The 20,530-nt window shown below is 45.2% G+C and overlaps 1 protein-coding gene across 1 annotated transcript in view; it reads right to left on the bottom strand.

Moving 5' to 3' along the window:
- BEAN1 (brain expressed associated with NEDD4 1) overlaps window positions 1-20,530 on the bottom strand; it is a 52,141-nt gene that overhangs the window by 9,244 nt on the left and 22,367 nt on the right. The window contains exons 3-4 of the mRNA XM_059481670.1: window positions 4,346-4,555; window positions 1,871-2,012 (exon numbers count right to left, since the gene is read on the bottom strand). Coding sequence (XP_059337653.1) covers window positions 1,871-2,012; window positions 4,346-4,555 — 352 coding nt within the window. The remainder of the gene's footprint in view (window positions 1-1,870; window positions 2,013-4,345; window positions 4,556-20,530) is intronic.

The raw sequence follows: 20,530 nt of genomic DNA, 5'->3' as shown, positions 1-20,530 counted from the left end.
TCCCAGGCAGTTAATATTTTAAATGCACAAGGTCAGGCATGCCTTGTTTCTGCTTCCAGGCCATGTCTGACAGTCAGCTTTCAAATAATTTCCATGATCTAATAATTAAAAACAGACACTGCAGTGTTATGCCACACGGGAGAATATAAAGGGAATGTACAGGAATTTTTCAGGCTTCACATAATGTAGTAACTCAGACAGTGCCTCTCACCCAGTGCTTTCTGAGCAGTTACAATCGTCTGGAGAATGCATTAATAGCAAGTTTGAAAGTCTCCACGTAGCTTTGCTTTCAGCCATCTTCTTTCCCTGAAGTCCCCCAAGTTGTGTTGCTAAGATATAAAATTTACTAAGATTTTGTTGATTTGCCAAAGCTACTTTTTCCAAAATATTGAACTGCAGTGGCAGTGAGAAAGCAGCCAAAGCATTCACAACAATCCTTCCCTTGGGCCTGTGATGCAGGGCTGTGATTGCTGGGATGAGCAGTGGTTTCAGTGTGGGCAGAGTGGATCCTCAGGGACACTGAGCCCAGCAGGGAACCTGAGGAGGCAGTGGCTGGACACCTTTATGTGTCCCAGAATGTTCTGAGAACAGGTAGGACAGCAGATAATTAACCCTTGCCAGGCTTGTCACAGAGCCACTGCAGAATTTACTGCAAACTGTGGATAATCTGTGCTGTCCTGTGTCACTCACATTTCCTTCAAACACAGCCACACAAAAATGGAAAAAACCTTCTCTGTGTCTGTTTCCAGCTGGAAATGGAAGCATCCTTTGGTACAATCTCTGATGATCTGTCAGCTAAAGAACTATATTGTCAGTTTGTTCTCAGCAATCTGGCCAGCTGCCCGCTCAGAGTTTGCTTGGGTGTCAGCTGGCTGCCTTTTATTAGGAGAGATTGTGGGTGTGGGCTCAAAATCCAGTCTAAATGCCTAAGTGGGTTTATATGAAATTCTACACATTTAGATGCCAGGCTCAGAGTAATTTTTCACATGTGAGCTTTCTGGTAAAATATTTACGCAACCCCTAAAAGCCCTTTAGTTATATAGGATGAGCAGGTAATACATAACTCCTGCTTGTAGAACATGCATGGAATAAACAAAGCAAAGATCCATGTCTGGTGTGCTCATAGTGCTGAGCTGCTTGATTTCACAGTCAGAAAAGGGCTGGTCTGATAGTGCTTTAGCTCAAAAAGAGTCTGCTTAAAAGGAAAAAAAAAAAAAAAAAAAGAAAGGGGAGCATGGCTGTCCAACCTGTGTTTGCTGTTTGTAACACACAGCACTGCAGAAAGCTTGAAGTGATGTTCTGCTTAAAGTGATTTCTGTTGGTTCATTGGAGGAGTGCCTGAATTCCTTCATTTCTGGACCTCAAGGGGCCTGAGGCACATAAAGGAGATGCCCACGGCCCAAAGTGCAGCTCCTGTGGCTCACGAGAGAGCCCGGACCTGTGAATGTGGGCACACAACTCAGCAGCTGCTGTATAATTTCTGGAATTTTGTTTTTCTGTTTCCTCTGACCTGAACATTCTCAAGGTCAGTAATAAATGTAACATGGAAGTTCTTGGGAAAAGTATGTATTTTTGACTTTGAAACTTTGGCTTGTAAATGCATTTCTTCCAAAGAAAGATGATTTTAAGTGATTCTACTTATGTGTTTCATTAGTATATCATCACTATGGTAAATTTTAATGTGAATATCACTGAATGAGAATTCCTGTCCATCTCTATTTAGTGAATATGTCTTCTGCTAAGGAGAACTTGAACTTACACCCAAGCTAAACAAGTTCTGTCTGTATTCAGAATTTGTGTGAGCTGAATTTTTGCAGTGAGCTTTGCCAGTGCAGGGCTGTAACCCTGAGAATGTCAGGCAAGTGCTTACCATGGAGGTGGATCAGGATACACGATGTTCACCTGAGAAAGGATGTCCAGGTAGGAGTCAAAATCACAGCCTGGGGGGAGCTCCTCGCTGCAGGTGGATCTCAGCTCTGCCGAGGAGCCGCCGTGGGAGAAACCATCGGGGGCTGCAAAACAAGAATTTACATTGGCTGCTCTTCCCCTCCCTGCTGGGTGCTCTGTCACTCATGTACAACGCTGAAATCAGAAAACAAACCCTTCCTGAGGCACAGGAGCTGTGGGTGTTTTGGAACAATCAGTTTTCATGGGATATTTTTATTTCTTTAGGAGTAAATGAAGCCCATCTGTAGGTGAGCTTACTCTGGCACACAGCACTATGCCTTTAGTGCTGCAGCTGGAAGTTCCAAAGCTTTTCTTGGGCCTCAAAGGCTGAAAAGGAGTGTGGGTTCCACCATGCGCAGCTTCAGCTGTTTGTGGGGTGACTGGAATTCCAACAGCTGCATCCATGGGAAGTTTGCACATCCTGGGAGGGTGTAACAGGAGGGGCAGGGGTTTGAGTGCTGAGAAAATGCTGCTCTCAATAAACACTGACAAAAATGGGGAAAGCTGGAAAATAGCGCAGAAAAATCACCCTGCTGCCTGCTCCAGGGATTTCTTAATGCTTCCATGCAAGAGCTTCCCAGCTCCACAAATATTAAGAGTTTAGTGCTATTTTCTGTGTTAGAGGGCAATTAGTGTGTGTGTGTGTCTCCATGTTATGTAGTGTGGCACAATTTAGTTTGGGATTATTCTTTTGAATATCTCCCAACTCTAGCATTGTTATATCTAACAAGGATTTTGGGAATTTTCCTTTCTGTTTTTTGCCTGGCTCTAGGCTTTTTCAAGGAGTTGAAGCTATCAGAGTAGTAGATTTAAACACAGTGATTAAAGCTTATTGGTCAGTATTTATCATGCCAAAATATTGGGCCAAACAGTAACTCCAGTTTGGGTTTAACTATTTAATCCTCGATGTAGCTGCTGAAAATTAGGACAATTGATATTACTGTAATAGCAGCCATTAGTTTTCTGGATTTTGTTTTTATTTTCCCTCTGTAGGTTGCCATAGGATTTTGCATTTCAAACTTTTTTTTACTCTAAATTTGATTCTCAAAATATAGACATTATTCACTTATCTGGATAAATATTTCTGGAAAAGACAAGAAGAAATTATTCCTTGCTGCAAGGGGACAAACTGATCCTAGGAGATTTGTTTAGTTTAGACATAAAAATTCCTGGTCCAAATTACTAAATGAAGTTCAATTGACTTCAATGGATACTTTATTTACCTCAGTGAAAACAACATTTAAGCCAATGCATTTTTATGTGTTTCACTATTATTGGCTTTTCTATGTAAATAAAGAACCCCTCAATGATCTGCACAGAACTGCACCCATAACAACCTGCAGGTGGAGGATGTGCTCACAGGGGATGTGGTTGGTGCTCCACCATTTATCATTGGAATTTTTACTGTCTAGAGAATTACACAGTAACTTCTAAAACTGTTTTTTTCCCCTCAAATAGAAACAATCTTCTCTCATTTCCTTGACAAAGTGGCTTCTTGCCAGCAAAGCCCAAAAGGGCTGAAAACACTACTCAAAAATTAACTCCTTGATATTCCCAAATTATCTTTAAGGTTTTTTGGTGATGTGCTGGTTTTGTTTTATGGGTTTTATCTTGGTTAGCAGGTAGGAACTGGCTCCTTTTTGAGTCTCTAACGATGATGGGTGTGGTGACACCAATGCCATCAATGACACTTGATGATGGTGACAGTTTAATGACATTTGGGTGCCCTGTTGTTCTGTTTCCAGGCAGATATTCACTTTTGCACTCAGACAAACTGCATTTACCCAGTGATTGTTGTAGGCTGGTGCACTTGGCTGAATGAGAACAACTCTGCCTTTCCAAAAAATAGAAATTCCAGCACGTGCTGCACCAAGGCTATGGGGGACGTGAAAATACAAAGAGAATAAATCTTATCCCATCCTGAGGGAAATGAGCTGTTCGGGAGGCGCTGGCAGCACTGGCTGGTTCTGTTAACCATGACCCGAGTGGGAACCCGGCACAGAGCTACGTTACCCTGACAAGCTGCTCTGACCGATCCCGTTACTGGATGTCATTCCCAGCCCTGCCCTTTCCCGGTCAGGCCTTCCCGGTGCCCCCTTACCGTGACCGATCCCGTTATTCCACATCCATTCCCAGCCCTGCCCTTTCCCGGTGCCCCCTTACCGCTGATCCCGTTATTCCACATCCATTCCCAGCCCTGCCCGTTCCCGGTGCCCCCTTACTGCTGATCCCGTTATTCCACATCCATTCCCGGCCCTGCCCGTTCCCGGAGCCCCCTTACTACCGATCCCGTTATTTGATGTCATTCCCAGCCCTGCCCGTTCCCGGTGCCCCCTTACCGCTGATCCCGTTATTCCACATCCATTCCCAGCCCTGCCCGTTCCCGGTGCCCCCTTACCATCTGCGGCCGCGGTGCCCGGGCGGGCCCGGCGGGCACGGCTGTCCCTTCGCAGGCTGCCCACCACGATGGTGGCACAGGAGAGCAGCAGCACCAGCCCGATCACCACGCCTGCCACCAGCAGCGGGGACACCAGCAGGCTGCTGTCACCGCCGTGCTCCCCGGCGCTCGGGAAGGCGCTGGAAGCGCTGCTCTGGTTCGAGGCGATGGCTGGGAACAGAGAGAGAGACGGGGAATGTGTCACTTGTCACAGGGGTCACAGAGCCACTGCACCGCCCTTCTCCTGGGGAAATCCCGGTTCTTCTCTATCACTGGGGCTGCCGGGAGCAGTTTTTGGGAATATTTTTTGGGAATATCCTGCTGGAGCCAGGGCTCTGTGATCCACAGCTCTGATGGCTCCTTCCTGCCAAGACTCCTTGTACTGAGTGATGCTGAAGAACTGAAGTGCACAAGGAGCAAAGTGGAAATTCCAGAAAGTGAACTGCAAGAGGTGTGGATGTGACAGGCTGGTCAGAGAGGGAAAGCCAGATAAACTTTCCCAGGAATTGTTCTGGGGCGTTTTAAGAAGGCTGAGAGAAAGAATTAAAGCAATCTTGCAGCTGGTGCTTTGAACAGTTGTTTTCTTTGGTAAGATGTTTGTTTTCATTGGTAAGATGTTTCCCAAAGGGTGCCTTCTTAATTAGCCAGTTGTGTAATGGGGTGTTGATGAAATGACCAATCAGGTCCACCTGTATCAGAATGGTGTATAAAAGAATGGGTTTGTAATAAACTCAGATTCTGCCTGCTGAAGAGACCTGGAGTCTATGTGTCACCTCAAGGGATAACACAATTTTCTCTTCTGACTATTGTGTGGAGTGAGTATGTGCTTTAGGAAGTGCAGTGCTGCTTACAGGGATAGATGTTATCAGAGTTCTCCGCAGGGTTTGCTCTTTTCCTTTGGGGGACACCTCTTGATTTGCAGTCACAATAAGTTTAGAAAGAAGATTGGCTCCAAGCCAGGGTCTGTTATCATTGGCTGATGCTTGAGACTGAGAGAACCAACTAGAAACACCAGGGGAATTAGCATGTAGAGGAGTATTGTTAATTTTCTGGAAGCACTTGACTGTTGGCTGAGGATCTTCATAGGCATTTAGGACAGACAGCCAAGAAATGTGCTGAGCTTTTACCAAGTATCTCGTGCCAAAAACCAAGAATTCATTTTCTGAGAATTAAACTCATGCTGTAGTATTAAATCAAAGGTTATGGACAAGTGTCCTACTTAATATTCAGTGCAAAGAAGTTTTGGGTATGGGATATGTTTGAGGAGTAAGGCCCTTGTGCTAGAACTCAGATTCCCAAAACTTTACAAAATTTGAATTGTGTTTCTCATTCGTACATTTTTAAAGCTATCTCTGTTGGTAATGTGTCCAACACACCCTCGCTGGCTTTCCAAGGCCTTGTATCTTCAGATTTTTGCAAATTCTGCCTTTGAGAGATGCAAATATCACAGCAGTGGCAGTTTAAATCCTGGCTGCAGGGATTAACTCCTGAACTGGAAGTAGTGGCAGGAAATTTATTGGTAATTTTGGCTGACTTGCAAAGGTAACAGGAGAATCAACTTCGTTGTCAGCATGATGAGAACATGAGCCTGGGGTGTGAGGTTGCCCCACACATTGTCAGGCTTGTGGTCATCAATTTAATGTCAAATAGCCCTGAAGTGGAATTGGTGATAAACTGCTGTCAAGTGGGGAGGAAGGAGGCTGCAGTGAGTGCTCTCAGATCTTTAAGAACTTGGGACAAATTTGGAAAGATCCTCTAAACAGGAAGGGCCTGGCTAAGGATATTTATCTTTTACTTTTTCCAGGTGTGGAAGCCAGCTGGAATATCCACACTGATGCTTGGGAGGTTCCTGTGGTGCCACCCAGTGTGAGCACTGATGTTTGGACCTGTTTTGCTTCACAGAAGTTTAACAGCTTTGAGTGACTTCATACAGACAATAATCACCTGCACTGGTGCTGAGGTGGTGTGGTGTGGTTCAATACACCCCATTTATCCACCACATTTTGGGGCTTCCTTGGCTGTCCCAAGTCCTGTCTGTTCTATCTGCTGTTTCTCACCAGTGTGAAACTTTCTGGTTTGTTTATGCTTTTAATCTAACTGAACCCAGTCACTCACATAGACAAGTTATAGTGCAACATTGCTTATATTAGAAGGAATGAATGAGTCCCCTTAGGCCAGCTCCTAACACAAAATGTGCTTGACAAACTTCTCCTGTGGCACCTTTTTTTAGTTTGACACTGTGAGTGTGATCCTCCAGACTTTACTACTGACTTACTACTGTGACAAACAACAGCAGGATGAGATGCTGTGTGGATATAAATTCTTTTGGTTTGAATTTTGAGGGGGTAAAAAGAGATGTTTATATTACTTTTGGCAAAAAAACATGTTGTAAATTTTCTCCTCTTATCCAAAACCATCTTCTTTTGATAAACTGTGCATTTCTCCATATAAAAATGCTATGGTTTTCATTCAGAATAGGAGTAGCTGCAAATGTATATGAAGCCCATAAATATAATACCACTAACAGAGTGCTAACACTTTTGTTTTGAGGTAAATTGTATCTTTTCCCATGAAACCGCAAATTATAAATAATACATACATAAATATGAATATTTTATATCCAATCCTCTAAATATGAATTATGTTGGATGTACACACCATGGCTTTTATGCACAGTGGGAGCTCTGTGCTGTGCTGTGCTGTACACAAGTGGCTGGCAGAACACTGACTTCAGAGGGAGCACCAGGGCAGAACTGCCTGGACTGCCCATGCACTGTCAGACAGTAAATCAGCATTTTGAAAAATCCCTTATTTATCACAATATATTACTTTACTCAGTGCTCCTGCATCTCAACAAACCAATTGGGAAGTACCTGAAGGAGGTGTAGAACAGCCTGGCATTTTGGGGGCATGTTGTTCTTTCTCACTCCTGTCTTTGAAGGGACAGTGACCCCTCTCTAGCTCGGCCTCAAGCGATGGGGAGGTTTCAGCTGGGTCAGATCCTGGTGGGTGAAATGTCCTGGTGTGCAGAAATGTCACCCAACGTGCAGCCCTTTGTTAGGAGTGGCTTCTCCCTTCCTCAGTGCTTGTGCCTCAGAGGAGAGAAGGGGAGCACCTCCACACACGAGTGCCTTCTCTCCACAGAGTTGAGTTTGGTGTTGGTGGTGGGGTCTTGTTCTGTTTCCTTTTGTCCTGAAGGCACATCAGCTCTGGTGAGGCTGCAACTGATGGGCTTTGGGATGATTTCAGAGCTGGATCCTGCTAAGACAACCAAATCTCTTCCTCTGGTTTCCAATGTATCATCTTAATAAAGTTGATAATTCATGTTATGACTGGTGGAGAGGATGAGACATGGAGTGGTTTTGTTTCCCAGGCTGAGAAGTGCATGACCAGCTCCTGAAGGAGTGCTGATGTGTTGTTCTGGAATCATCCACCTCCTCATCCCTGCCAGCCTGGGATTATTCCTGAGGGCAGGGTGGGCTTGGTGCTGCCTTGCTGAACTGCAGCTGAAGCACAAGGACAGGACAGGAGTATTCCTTGTCCCCCTGGGTCAGTAAAACTGTTTGGGATGGTGATCCAGCACCTCCCAGCACCCTTAAATGCACTGCCCTGACACAGGGCTGGGAAGGAGCAGTGGGAAGGTCAGTTTAGGAGGGTGCACAGCACCCTCTGTAATCCTTTGGTCTCCAAATGATTGCAGCAAAGCATCTCAAACTCTGAATCAACCTAAAGCACATTTCTGATATCCTTCCTCTCTCAGTCCCTTGGATTATGCGGTCTCTTTATCCAGGGGAGGTGAGTGACAGATGTCAGGAAGGAGCTGAGAGCACCCAGAGGCACTAAATCAGTACAATGATCTGAGATTTGGTTGGTTCTGCCTTTATGAACAGTTCCTGTTGGGAGATGGTTTAGTCTGGCCAAGAGTGACCAGCTGGACCCTGCCCTTGCTGCTGCCCTGGGAAATAAATCTCTGGAAATCAGCAGAAATTGCACTGCTTGTTTCTATGGCACAAAAAAACCCAAAAAAACCCCAAAAAAACAAACAAACAAAAAAAAAAAAAAAAAAAAACCAACAAAAAACTGGGGAAGGGTTTGGATCACAGGAGCATCCCAGGGGGAGAGGGATGTTACTCAGGCATTGAATCCAAGGCCCCACTAGAGCTGAACCTTAAATTAACTAAAAAGAAATGTCTCCGTTGGACTCAGAGCTATTCCATTGGATCCTGAGGAAGGCTGAAACTTCACTCAGGTGAAGTTCACACCAGGGTATCCTCTGCTCATGGGACTCAAAGGAAGCAATGAGGGTGCTCAGAACAGGGCAGGCTATTTGTCCTTTTGTATTTCTCCTATTCTCTTGTAGAAAAGTTGAGAAATGAATGGATGACCAGAACAGTCTGGGAAATGCCCTCTCTATAAAGCAGTTTTACACCAGCCAGACCAATAGCATGGGAAAAGGAATTGGCAGTTCAGGAGGCCCAGGAGCATGTTTGGTTCTCTCAAGCACAGTTCTGTTCTTCAGGCTTTTCTGCTTTCCACACAGAGAATTAAACTGCCTCTTAAGCTACAATGGATGTTCAACATCAACTCTATAGGGAGTGCTTCAAACTTTTACCTCTTATCTTCTTATCTGCTGGAATTGACATTTCATAGTTATTTGACAAAGTCAAGGAATAAATAATTTTTTCCTGTCAGTTGCTGCACCAATGACATTTAACAGTTTCCAAAGCAGATGATATTCATTATTATTTCTAAATTTGAGGTAAATCTTCCTATACAAATGGTTAACTAATCCTGCCAGTTCATTGGTGCTGTGGGAGATCCTCAGCACAATCCAAGCCCACACAATGCCATTAACCAGGCAGCACCTGTGCATTCACACTCAGTTTCTCTGCAGTTCAAAGACTCTTGGAACTTTTAAACTGCATATATAGCTTCTAATCAGAATTAAAACTTTTCACTGATTAATAGTAAAGAATGAAAATCACATTCAGACCTAAGACTTTGCTAGGGGTGGCTCAGTTTTATCTGAAGTGAATGTGGGACATCCTTCAGGTACAAAAGCTGCCCATGACCTTGAGGAGCCCCTCCAAGGCAGACAGGGTGGCCTCTCCCCCTAGACAGCAAACTCTGCTTTTCATCCTCTCTTATGCCTATCAGATAATGAATTTCTCCCTCCTTGCATTGACATCCTTATTATAGAGCCAGAATGAGGAAGATTGGATCACCAGCAGCCTGCAAATTGAGAATGTCAGAAGCAAAGAGAATGTGGCTGCAGAAGGGCTCAGGAAATAAATCTCTTCAGCTGCTGTGGCTTTAGGGTATTATGTTGATGTCACAGCAGCTTGTATAGGTGCTGTTTCAAATTAACAGGAAAAATCTTCTCATTTTCAGATCCATGGTCTCTTTTATCAACATGATAAATACCACTGCAGGGAAACAAATCACTCTGCAAGTATAACAGCCCACTTTCTGATGGACAAGGAATATTTTCCCCTTATTTTCTCATATTCAAACAACTTGGAACTAATACAGTTTTATAAGCAGGACCCAAAGCTATTACTTTTCTCAGAAACTTGTATTAGGGCTTGGAAACAGGTATGATGAGAATTCTCTTTTATCCATTAAAGTAAAGTTACCTTCATAAGCTCAGATCCAACATGGCTTGGTAGTGACTTGAATAGGACAAACCCTATAATTTTTGGGTTTTTTATTGTGGGAAACTCTGGGTTTTTTGGCACACAACTTTCTCATATAAATCTTTGGGAAAATGTTGCAATATAGTAATATTTCTTAATGCTTGAAAAAATATAATGGGCAAATTATTTTATATTTTACCTTATCAGTCTGCTTGAACTGTGACCTGCATGTCTCATGTCGTGTCTTTGGGAGGCTGAGCTCTGTCTGAACTGTATTTAATGTAACCTAAACAGGGCAGGTGGCAGCTCATGGGGCATGGAACCCAGGTAGGAAGTGTAATCTATATTGGGGCAACAAAAATCCAACCCCAAACTAAAAATCCAAACCCTCCCACAGAGAGGTTCCTTTCCTTAAAAACTTTTCTCTCAACCTCCACAGAGAAAATGGGAAGGAATGATGAAATTCCTGCCAGCTCAAACAGTCACAACCTGTGAGCACCTGACTTGTGCACTAAATGCATTTATGAATCTCCAAATCAGTTATCCACTTCTGATCACTACTAACCTGGCTCACATTCATGACTGTTTAAATGATGGAGTTTTGTGTTGTCCTGGTGTTTCAATGAATTGTCTCACTCTCTATCAGTCATCTTCAGCAATCCTTACCCTGCTCACAGGGGTCAAAGCTCTATAATGAAGATCCATCTGCAACTGAGTGTTGAGGCTGAGCTCAGCTTCAGGAACCAGATCCACCTTTGGTACACACCCCTACCCCAGCACTCCTCCTACAGTGCTTGTGTCCTTGTGCTGCTTCTTATTTAGGGCTCTTCTCATCAAAATTAATCCTGTTTCTTTTTCCAGCTCCATTGCCAGTCTTCAGTAGGAGTAATCTACTGAAAAAGCACATAGAGGAATGACTGATTTTTGCTGCTTAGAAAATAATGATGACTGAAATACTGATCCAGGGGGTTGTGTAAGGAATGGGGTGCTGAGATAGAAAGCTGTTAACAAACACTGGGATCCCAGGATCTTCCTTCAGGAGGTGGTATCACATGTGATCTATCTCGGCCTTTCTTTCAAGGTGACATGAATTTTAAAAAATAATTAAAATGGTTTGCAGTGGTGTTCTGCACTCCCACATGAGTTATGGTGATGGTGTTGCAGAGTACACAAAGCCTCTAGTGTGATTTACATCATCATTTGTACCTGTGAAAGCTCCAGCAGTATCTGCCTGCATAAATCAAGGGCTTTTCTCATACCATTAAGAAACGATTGAATTCCTTCAGATTTCATCTGAACAGGACTAGGATGTCTGCTTAGACAGATGCAGGGATGTCAAGAGTGGCAAGTCAGATACTGATTCTGGAGACAATCCCAATCACCTGGGTTCTTTGCTGCTAAAGGAGGCACTGAAATAAAGGACACTGAAAGATCTGTGGAAATGGGACACCCAAGCATCACTGTTCAAAAGCCTGGGGGTAATCCCTGTTGCTACTGTAGAACAGCCAAGGAGGGGTCACTGGGGGTGCAGGACTGGCCCCATGGCCCAGGAGCATTCCCTGATCTCTGCAGTGTTTGATCCCCACCCTCCTGTGCCCTGTGTGTGCCCAGCAGGGCTGGGCCAGGCTGGCAGGGCAGACACTCACCCTGAGGGGCTGGCAAAGCTGGCAAAGCTGGCAGGAGAGCTGGGGTGTCTCCTGGGGCAGCAGGACATTCTCCTGCCTTGCACACAGAGCTCCTGTTACAGGCTCCACACAGCTCCTTCCTCTAATTAATGCAATGATGTCTTTTATTTCATTTCAGGTGGCAGGGGAAAGACTTTAAAACCAACCAAAAACTCCCCCTAAGCCAAGTGCAGCCTTTGGGAAAGGACATTTATTCACTTTCAATACAAACTGCAGTGTCTCTATGTGAATATTTAAAATAGAAAATACAGTTCCCACTTCAAGGCCTGTTTCAGCAGGGAGTTACCACAAACATCTGCATCAGCTCCAGCAGCTCTGGGTGTGCTGGGGGCCAGAAGGGCTCTGAGCTGTCCCCAGAGAGAAGGCAAGCAGAGAAAACTGGGATTTTCAGATCCCTGAGACTCAGCAGGGCTTGCTGCACTATTGCTGACAGTCCAGGCTGTAGGTGTTCCAAACTGCTCTTAAAGGCAAACTGTTTATTGTTCTCAAAGATGATTTAAACGAGAGAATATGTCTAAAGGAGCAGGAATTGCAGTGTGCATTGTTCTGCATTGCCACCCAGTCAGATTGAGAGAGAGTCATCACTGAGGGATGCAGAGCCAGGCTGGAGCAAGAACTTGGACTTTTCCTGTGAGCACACTGTTCTGGAGATTATTCTCAATTTAAATAATTACATTGAGGGGAAGTTGATTAAATTTTGGATCCAAAGGATTCATAAATCCCTTTGTGATGAATGGTGCTGCACATAGATGAGAACCCCTGTGATGCCCTCAGAGCACCCTGGACAATGCTTTAACCTGGAACACTGACTGGGTTCTGTGGCCTTTTGAACAAAGGGCACCAGAAAATAGGTCAGTCCCAGAAAATAAGTGTGCCCAGCAGGGGTGCTTCTAATAAAACTATTTAAATAAAAGCTCTTGTAGGGATACTGCCTGGAAGTATCCAGGGATATCATCCAGCTCCCACCTTCCTGAAGTTCAGTCTGTGTTAAAGGTCACTAACTATTGCTGCTTTCTCTTAATATTCATAGTGGAAATGTGGCTGTTAAATTGTTCCCATTTACCCACTGGAAAAAAAATAGAGAATTTTTGAACAAAACTAGGGGATTCTTGGTAGAGAAATTCGTATCTAGGCTGATCTTCTATCCCCTTTCAAGTGCAAGGGTAAACACGGAGAAAGAAACAACTTTATAATAGGAAAGGAAACAATTTCTGTCCCTGTTGTCCTGCTCACACATGTTCACAAAGGTATTTTAATCCACATTCCTGCTAACAGCAAGGGCTTTTACAGTGTGGATTACCAAATTTGAAAAAAAAAAGAGAAGAAAAAATGAGAAAAAAAAGAGAAAGGAACCCCTTTAGTTTCCGCTCACCTGCCCTAATTATTCATTTTAACTCATTGCTGCACATCAGGGTTTCCTTGTTAGGTGCTTAATGAGGCTGAGAGCACCCACATGGTGTGGCCAGTTAAGGAGTTCCATCCAAATCACCTAAACATTCCTCTTCCCTACCTGAAGGCAGTCTTGCATTACAGGAGAATCAGAATGTCCTTCAGGATGAGGGCAATGTAAAGTGTTTGCATCGGGAGATTGATAAACTCAGGTTTGTAAATTGTATTCTCCAGCTCCTAGGGGGACTCAGAGCTGCTGGACACAACTGCTCTTCAGTTCTGGTGGGAATAGATGAACCTCTTCAGTTTCTGGTGCATGAACAACCAGATTAAGAGACATTTAGTTTAAAAACAAGCTGAAATTTTCTATTCTTTGCATTAGTAGACAAAGAGTTTTTTGTGAAGAAAACGACAGCATGAAAATAGCTCCTCTTTTATAGGATGCTGGAGAAACACAGGTGTGTGAGCTGCAGAAAAGTGAGTGCTGTTCTGAAAAAGGCTTGTTCACAGAAGTGATGGAGCACTGAAAGGAATAAAAGGGGTGAAATGGTGCTCCAGGGTTACCAGAGCACTATCAAAGCCATGCACAGCACGTGGGAAATATTCTCTGTGCTGGACACTGCAGGGTAACCCCACAGGGAAAGGCTCAGGGAAATCCCACCCAGCAGGGCAGTCCCAGGGCTCAGGGCAAAGGTGCTGTGGCTCCTGGAGGGCACCAAGAGCAACTCCCCAAGCAGGAATTCCCTTCAGCCAAACATCTCAGGGGTCCCAGAATCCTGAAAGAGGAGGTTCAAGGGAGCCTTGAACCTGACTGCCTAAAGCACAAGCAATGACAGCTCGCTGAGACTGCAATAAAATCAGTCTGGAAAAGGTGGCTGCTTCCTCCTCAGAGCTCTTGTGCTTGCATGTCAGCAGGGACTCCCTGTGGGTATTGTATCTGGGGAGTGAAATAGCCAAACAGCTGAGATGAGCCTCAGTAATTATTAAAAAGTTGACAGTCAGAGTGATCTGCTGTGGAGAAGGTGTGAATTTAGAATGACCTGTTGCCTCAAAGCAATGTTTAAATCTGTGTTACCTCTGAGAAGTAACTCTTCACCTGCTCCTTCAACGTTATAAACCCATGAACTTCACAGTGCATCCTAAATATAATGGTACTGGCAAAATGCCCTGTTAGAATGGCAGTGGGAAGTGGATACTTTTCGGATTGTTTTAGTTATTTATGGTTTTTAAAAAATCCAAAGTGCCCACTGTCCTGAAGCCTGAGGAAAACCACAAGATTGGGAAAGGCTTCAAATCTCTGCATGTAACAAACAGTTCCTTCAACTCCTCATTCTTGACATGTGCATCACAAGGTTCTTTTAGGGGGTCCCAGAGAGGGTGGTGGTGGTGTCTTTAAAGTGCTACAGAGATGTGGGTGCCTGCCCTGGGGAAGAAGGGTCCTGCCTTCCACTGAAGCTGGAAAGTGCTTTGGAGCCAGGTGTTTCTGGTTTGATGGCATCTCTGGGTCTGTTTTTGGTTATTTTTGGTTATTTGCTGTTTGTTGGGGTTGGTGTGTTTTAAGCCTCTTTTAGCTGCTGAAGATGAAGGACAGACTGCAGTGCTTGGCCAAGGAAGGTGTGAACTCTGCAACAACAAAATCCTGTTAGAACTCCTCCTGCTCCTGGATGGCTCCTGCATGGGTATTAACTGGAGAAATGTGCTAGAAATGTTAACAAGGTGATCTCTGTGTTTTATGGGGCTACATCTACAGCTTTGGAATGTCCAGCCAGTGGATGCTGACCTGCTGCAGTTTGTTCTGAACAGCACCTGGAGCAGGGACTCTCATGGTGATGTCCCCTGTGCTGACAGCACAAGAGGCAAGGAATACCCTGCTGTTGGGATTGTTACAATTATTGATGGATTCCTATGTACTGTGCCATTTGTAATACTATCCTGTTCAGCCCTTCTGGGAATGAGATCACAGACTTTTCTAAGTAGCAGCTGCCGCAGAGTTTCCTGAAACCCCAGATTTTCAGGCTGGGCCAAGGCAGGCAGGGCTGAGGACACAAACAGGTGCTTGGTTTCAACAATATGAGCCAACAATACCTGAGCCTGCAGCCTGGGAAGGTGTGGGCAGCCTCGGGGGTTCAGAAAGGAAACTCACTGCTCCTGCTCCCCTCCTGTGTCCCTTGGAGACAAACCCTGCCTGCAGAGAGGCTGGGGACAGCCCAACAAGGGCTGTGTTCATCCCCATGCTGCCCTTTATCAGTGTGTGATTACCCAAAAGCTCTGCAAAGAGAACCATGCACGTGTCACCCCTAAAAACTCTGTGACTGAGAAAAAAAGGGATGAACAATGACTGATGCATTAATTTACATCTGTCAAGTTGATTACTGACTGAATTATGGTTCCATTTCCTCTGATTAATTTAGCACAAATTCATTTTTTAATTCTTTCCCTGCCCACGGAGTGGATGCCCCTGATGAAGCACAGGTGAAGCACACGAAGCACATTCCAGGTTCCCTGGAATGCTTTTTGCATTATTATTCCTCTCTTCAAACAAGCCCTCCTCACCAGCAGCTCCTGAGTCGTTGCAGGAGGGAAGCATTACAGTGTCTGATCAAATTATCTGCTGCATGAGCTGCTATCTGCTCATGTCTCAGCTCCTCCCAGAGATGAAATTACAAAGCAGCTGCCACTTCACTGAGGAAGGATTCCAGGGGAGCAGGATGTCCCCAGATGAGCTGGGGGAGTGCTGGTCCTGGTCAGACAGTGTAGGAGCAGAAGGATCATGGTATGAGAGCAGATTAATTACTCATCCATGCATGCATCTGTAAGTTAGGAACATATCTTTAATCATTATTTGCCATCTTATTTAATTAGATTTGAATTATACTTTTTTGCTATGGTTGCCTTTTTTTCAGTGAAGTTTTAATCTTCCTTGAAATTTTGGAAAATTGTTTTTGTTTTTAGTAGTAGTGTAGTGTTTTCCCCCTAAACTTTAAAAGCAACTTTAAACAGAGAAATCTACTTTAAAGGTTTTATTTACTCTACAAACACTGTCCTTTGGGTTCTGACTCACGATAATTCAATATGAGCAGATCAAACCCATCTCTGTCTCCTACAAATATGTATAGATCAATATTATCACAAATAGTTCTGTGCCATGATCCCAAATCAAGATGAATACAAAATCAGTTTGCCTAATGTCGGCCTTTAATGAAAAGCTCTTCTAATTCTTGTTGGCAATTTCTACCAATAAAATTAAGGGGTTTTTTTTCCCACAGTGACTTAGCAGAAGGCAGCAGGATTTTCAAGTTTCCATAATGTGACTTTAAGGCTTGCTTTATCTCCATTTGTGGGATGCCAGTTTGCTGTGGGTCAGGGAGGGGCTGCTGGCCCAGCACAAACCATCCTGGAGGAGTGTGCTGGGAGCAGAGGAGTCCCCACAGGGCTCAGGGGCTGCAGGTGCCCCTTTGCTGAGGAACATGGAGCAGAGCACTGGGGCTCTCTGTACAACCAGTCATGTGGCTTTGCTGGGTTCCAGCAGGAAAACCTGTGGGTTTATTTTGTGTCAGCCCCCCTGTGCAACAGCTCCCCACACAGCAGGAGGAGGTGGCCTTGCTGGGCTGCACTAAAGGAATTTATCACCTGCAGAGCCAACTGAGCTGCTTCTGTCCCAGCAGAGCAGAGGATGTGCCAGGAACTTGGCATCGAGTTTCAGAAGGAAGGGATGGTGTCAGTGCCCAGGAGCAGCCAGCACCAGCCCACAGGGATCCACAAGGATGCTGAGCTCATGAGACAAGGCAGCTGCTCAAGCACCAAACAATAACCTAAATGTGCAGGATTTTAGCACATGGAGACTTCTTTTGGCTTGTTCACTCCTGAAATCCCCTGCTGGCCTCTGTTAGGATGCAGTGTGGTGGGGACAGGCTGCAGGGACAGTAGGACACTGGTGGCACCATGAACCACAACCCCTCGTGTGAGTGGGGCTCTGACTGGAGGCACTTCTGAGGGATTGTTCCTTTGGCTGGTGACTTAACTCTGCCCTTCCCTGCATTCCCTTGGGATTTCATTCAAAGCCCAATGGCCCTTTCTGTGGCACATGATCTCTGTCACACTTTGTGTTCAGTCACATCCTATTTCTGCACATTCTTCCTGCACTTGCTGTGACCTGTGAAGAGGGGTGAATTACCAGCACACTGGTTCCTTAAGCTGAGCAATTATTTTGTATGAATATTTCATGGGTTATGTGAAGATACAAAGTGGGAATAGAGAGACTTGCTATGGAAACAGGTTTTTTTAAAATTTTTCTTTTTTGAAGCTTTCATCTCTTCTGCAGTGGGGATTACTGTGCTATTTATTCTTAATGGTGAAAATATGACAGTTATGTCTGTTAGATTTTTGCATATTTTTCTTTATATTACTTAAAAAGTGAGAAATGTAAATGACATTCCTGTACTATCTTTGGGTATTTTGTTTTTATTCTGATGATGTCTCCTTACTCCAGGCAACAAAAATTAAGGTGTTGCATTATGCCCATCTCATTATGCACTTTTTCCATGTTTCACAGAGCATTTCCAGAATAGGGATTCTGTAAAACTTTGCAAAGTCCTGCTGCCTACTGTTTCCAGTGTGGTATTTATAGCAAGAAAACTTTTAAAGCTCAACAGAAGCTTGTGGATTGACATCTCTGTATTTTATCAAAGTGAATCTGGTTTTTATTTTCATTGTCTGATCCATGTGTTTCTGCACCAGTTATTCACTTCTGCACGTTTCTGCTGTGCTGTATAAAGTATTCCCAGTACTGAGAATCAGGACTCACTGAGCAAAGCATGTGTGCAAAAAGGCACCCCAGAAGCTCAGGGATCCCCACTTTATCCTCTTGGTATTAACCAAGTTATGAAACAAGAAGGAGAAAAGCATCTGTGCACTGCTGACACTGAGCCAGCAGTTTCAGTCTGAGAGGAAGAGAGAGAACAGTGATATTTGTAATCCAGCGCTAAATGCAAATAAGTTCTGTGTCTCTTTCTTCGGGAGATCGCTTCCCTGAGTCACCGGGGTTCATTTACATTCGGGTGACATCTACAACAATTTTGCCAACACAGCTTATTACTGCAAACATTGTGTCAGTTCTGACATTTCTCTTCGCCGGAGAATCCCCAGAATGGCTCTGTTTGTTGCTGGTGGCAGACTCGGAGTCACACGGGGAGCGGTGCCAGCCTCAGCCGCGCCCGCATCTGCCGAGCTCCTTCCCTGAGCTCTGCCTGCACGGCCCTGCATGGCAGGCTGGGAGCAGAGACCCTTCCCAAAACATGGGATCTGGGATTCTGCCTGCCCAGCCCTGCATGGCCAGGCTGGGAGCAGAGACCCTTCCCAAAAATCAGCACCTGGATCTGGGATTCTGCCTGCCCAGCCCTGCACGGCCAGGCTGGGAGCAGAGACCCTTCCCAAACCCTGGATCTGGAGTTCTGCCTGCAGAGCCCTGCATGGCCAGGCTGGGAGCAGAGACCCTTCCCAAAAATCAGCACCTGGATCTGGGATTCTGCCTGCACAGCCCTGCATGGCCAGGCTGGGAGCAGAGACCCTTCCCAAAACATGGGATCTGGGATTCTGCCTGCACGGCCCTGCATGGCAGGGCTGGGAGCAGAGACCTTTCCCAAAAATCAGCACCTGGATCTGGGATTCTGCCTGCACGGCCCTGCATGGCAGGCTGGGAGCAGAGACCCTTCCCAAAACATGGGATCTGGGATTCTGCCTGTACAGCCCTGCATGGCAGGCTGGGAGCAGAGACCCTTCCCAAAAATCAGCACCTGGATCTGGAGTTCTGCCTGCACAGCCCTGCATGGCCAGGCTGGGAGCAGAGACCTTTCCCAAAAATCAGCACCTGGATCTGGGATTCTGCCTGCACGGCCCTGCATGGCAGGCTGGGAGCAGAGACCCTTCCCAAAACATGGGATCTGGGATTCTGCCTGTACAGCCCTGCATGGCAGGCTGGGAGCAGAGACCCTTCCCAAAAATCAGCACCTGGATCTGGAGTTCTGCCTGCACAGCCCTGCATGGCCAGGCTGGGAGCAGAGACCTTTCCCAAAAATCAGCACCTGGATCTGGGATTCTGCCTGCACGGCCCTGCATGGCAGGCTGGGAGCAGAGACCCTTCCCAAAACATGGGATCTGGGATTCTGCCTGTACAGCCCTGCATGGCAGGCTGGGAGCAGAGACCTTTCCCAAAGCCTGGCTCAGCACCTGGATCTGGCTCCTGGAGCTCCATGGGCAGGTCCCAGGCCTCCTCCTGGGGCAGAGGCAGGACCATGTCACCACCATGGGTGGCAGAGCTCCCTACAGGCACCCAGCAGCTCCAAGCCCAAAGAGGAATTCAGCTTTATCCAGCACTCCCAGGGCCAGACAGATGAACCCATGGAAAAGAAAGGTTTTCATGCCTCTAGCTGCACTGAAAGGAGGCTGAATTCCCAGACCCTTTTCCAGTGTAACTCCCAAGTGTGTGCACAAAGGAGCGTTCTCTGAGTTAGAGCCTCAACTCCTTGGTGTCCCTTCCCGGCCCCTGCTTCGTGCATTTCCCTGGCTATCCCACAGAGGGAGTGAAGCAAGCACTTCCACTTTCCTCCCAGACAGGACATCCTCAGGCTTCCTTTCGTTTATAAACATCATTTACAGGTTCTGGGAATGGCTCTTGTCCATGGGAGTCACCAGTGATGCTTAACAAGAGACATCGGAATATTTTCTTGTCTACCACTTTATACACTTTTCCCCTGTCCTATTTATGTATTTATATGTAAAATGCATTTATTTGTCAGTCTCCTCTGGGGAACAAAGTCTGGCAGCTACAAACACTTCTCCTGCAATGCAATGATAGGAACAAGCCTCTTCTGGAAGCCACCCAGATGAAACCAGCCACATTATTTCAGTTATGACTCAAGGCAGATTTGAATTTAGGATTTCAAGGAGGTGTTATGTCCTCTGGCCCTGCTGGCTGTTTTCTATTCACTCTGTTCATTCTGTGTTTTTCATCTTATTCTCAGTTCCACAGCATATAGTGTTTTCCACTAACTCATATTTCATAATGTGCCAAAACCAGGAGTCTGCTATTTTTTATAAAGGTACTGAAGCTGGGCCTCAGTTCAGGAAGGTGCTCATGTGCATAATTTGTGCTCTGTAAATGCATCCTTGATTTTATTTCTACAATTTTTTCTAATTCAGAAGGCACTGAGATTCATGTTCTAAAACTGTCACTGTTCCACCACTTTAGATTGTGGGAGAGGGTTTTGCCTTGCTGATGGGCTTGTCTTCTTTTCAAAGTTTGTATTATAGAAGTGTTAAAATCAAAATTACCAGAATGTTGGAAAGTGCTTTTGCTGAAATTCATAGATTCATATAACAGATGAAGGAAAAGGCATAGCAAGGAAACTCCTTTAACAAGAACAGTTTCTTGGCTGTGT

Source organism: Ammospiza nelsoni, chromosome 13, assembly GCF_027579445.1.
Source record: "Ammospiza nelsoni isolate bAmmNel1 chromosome 13, bAmmNel1.pri, whole genome shotgun sequence".
Classification (NCBI taxonomy): domain Eukaryota; kingdom Metazoa; phylum Chordata; class Aves; order Passeriformes; family Passerellidae; genus Ammospiza; species Ammospiza nelsoni.
The sequence above is the reverse complement of the archived record's forward strand: the minus strand, read 5'-3'. Positions and strand labels throughout refer to the sequence as shown.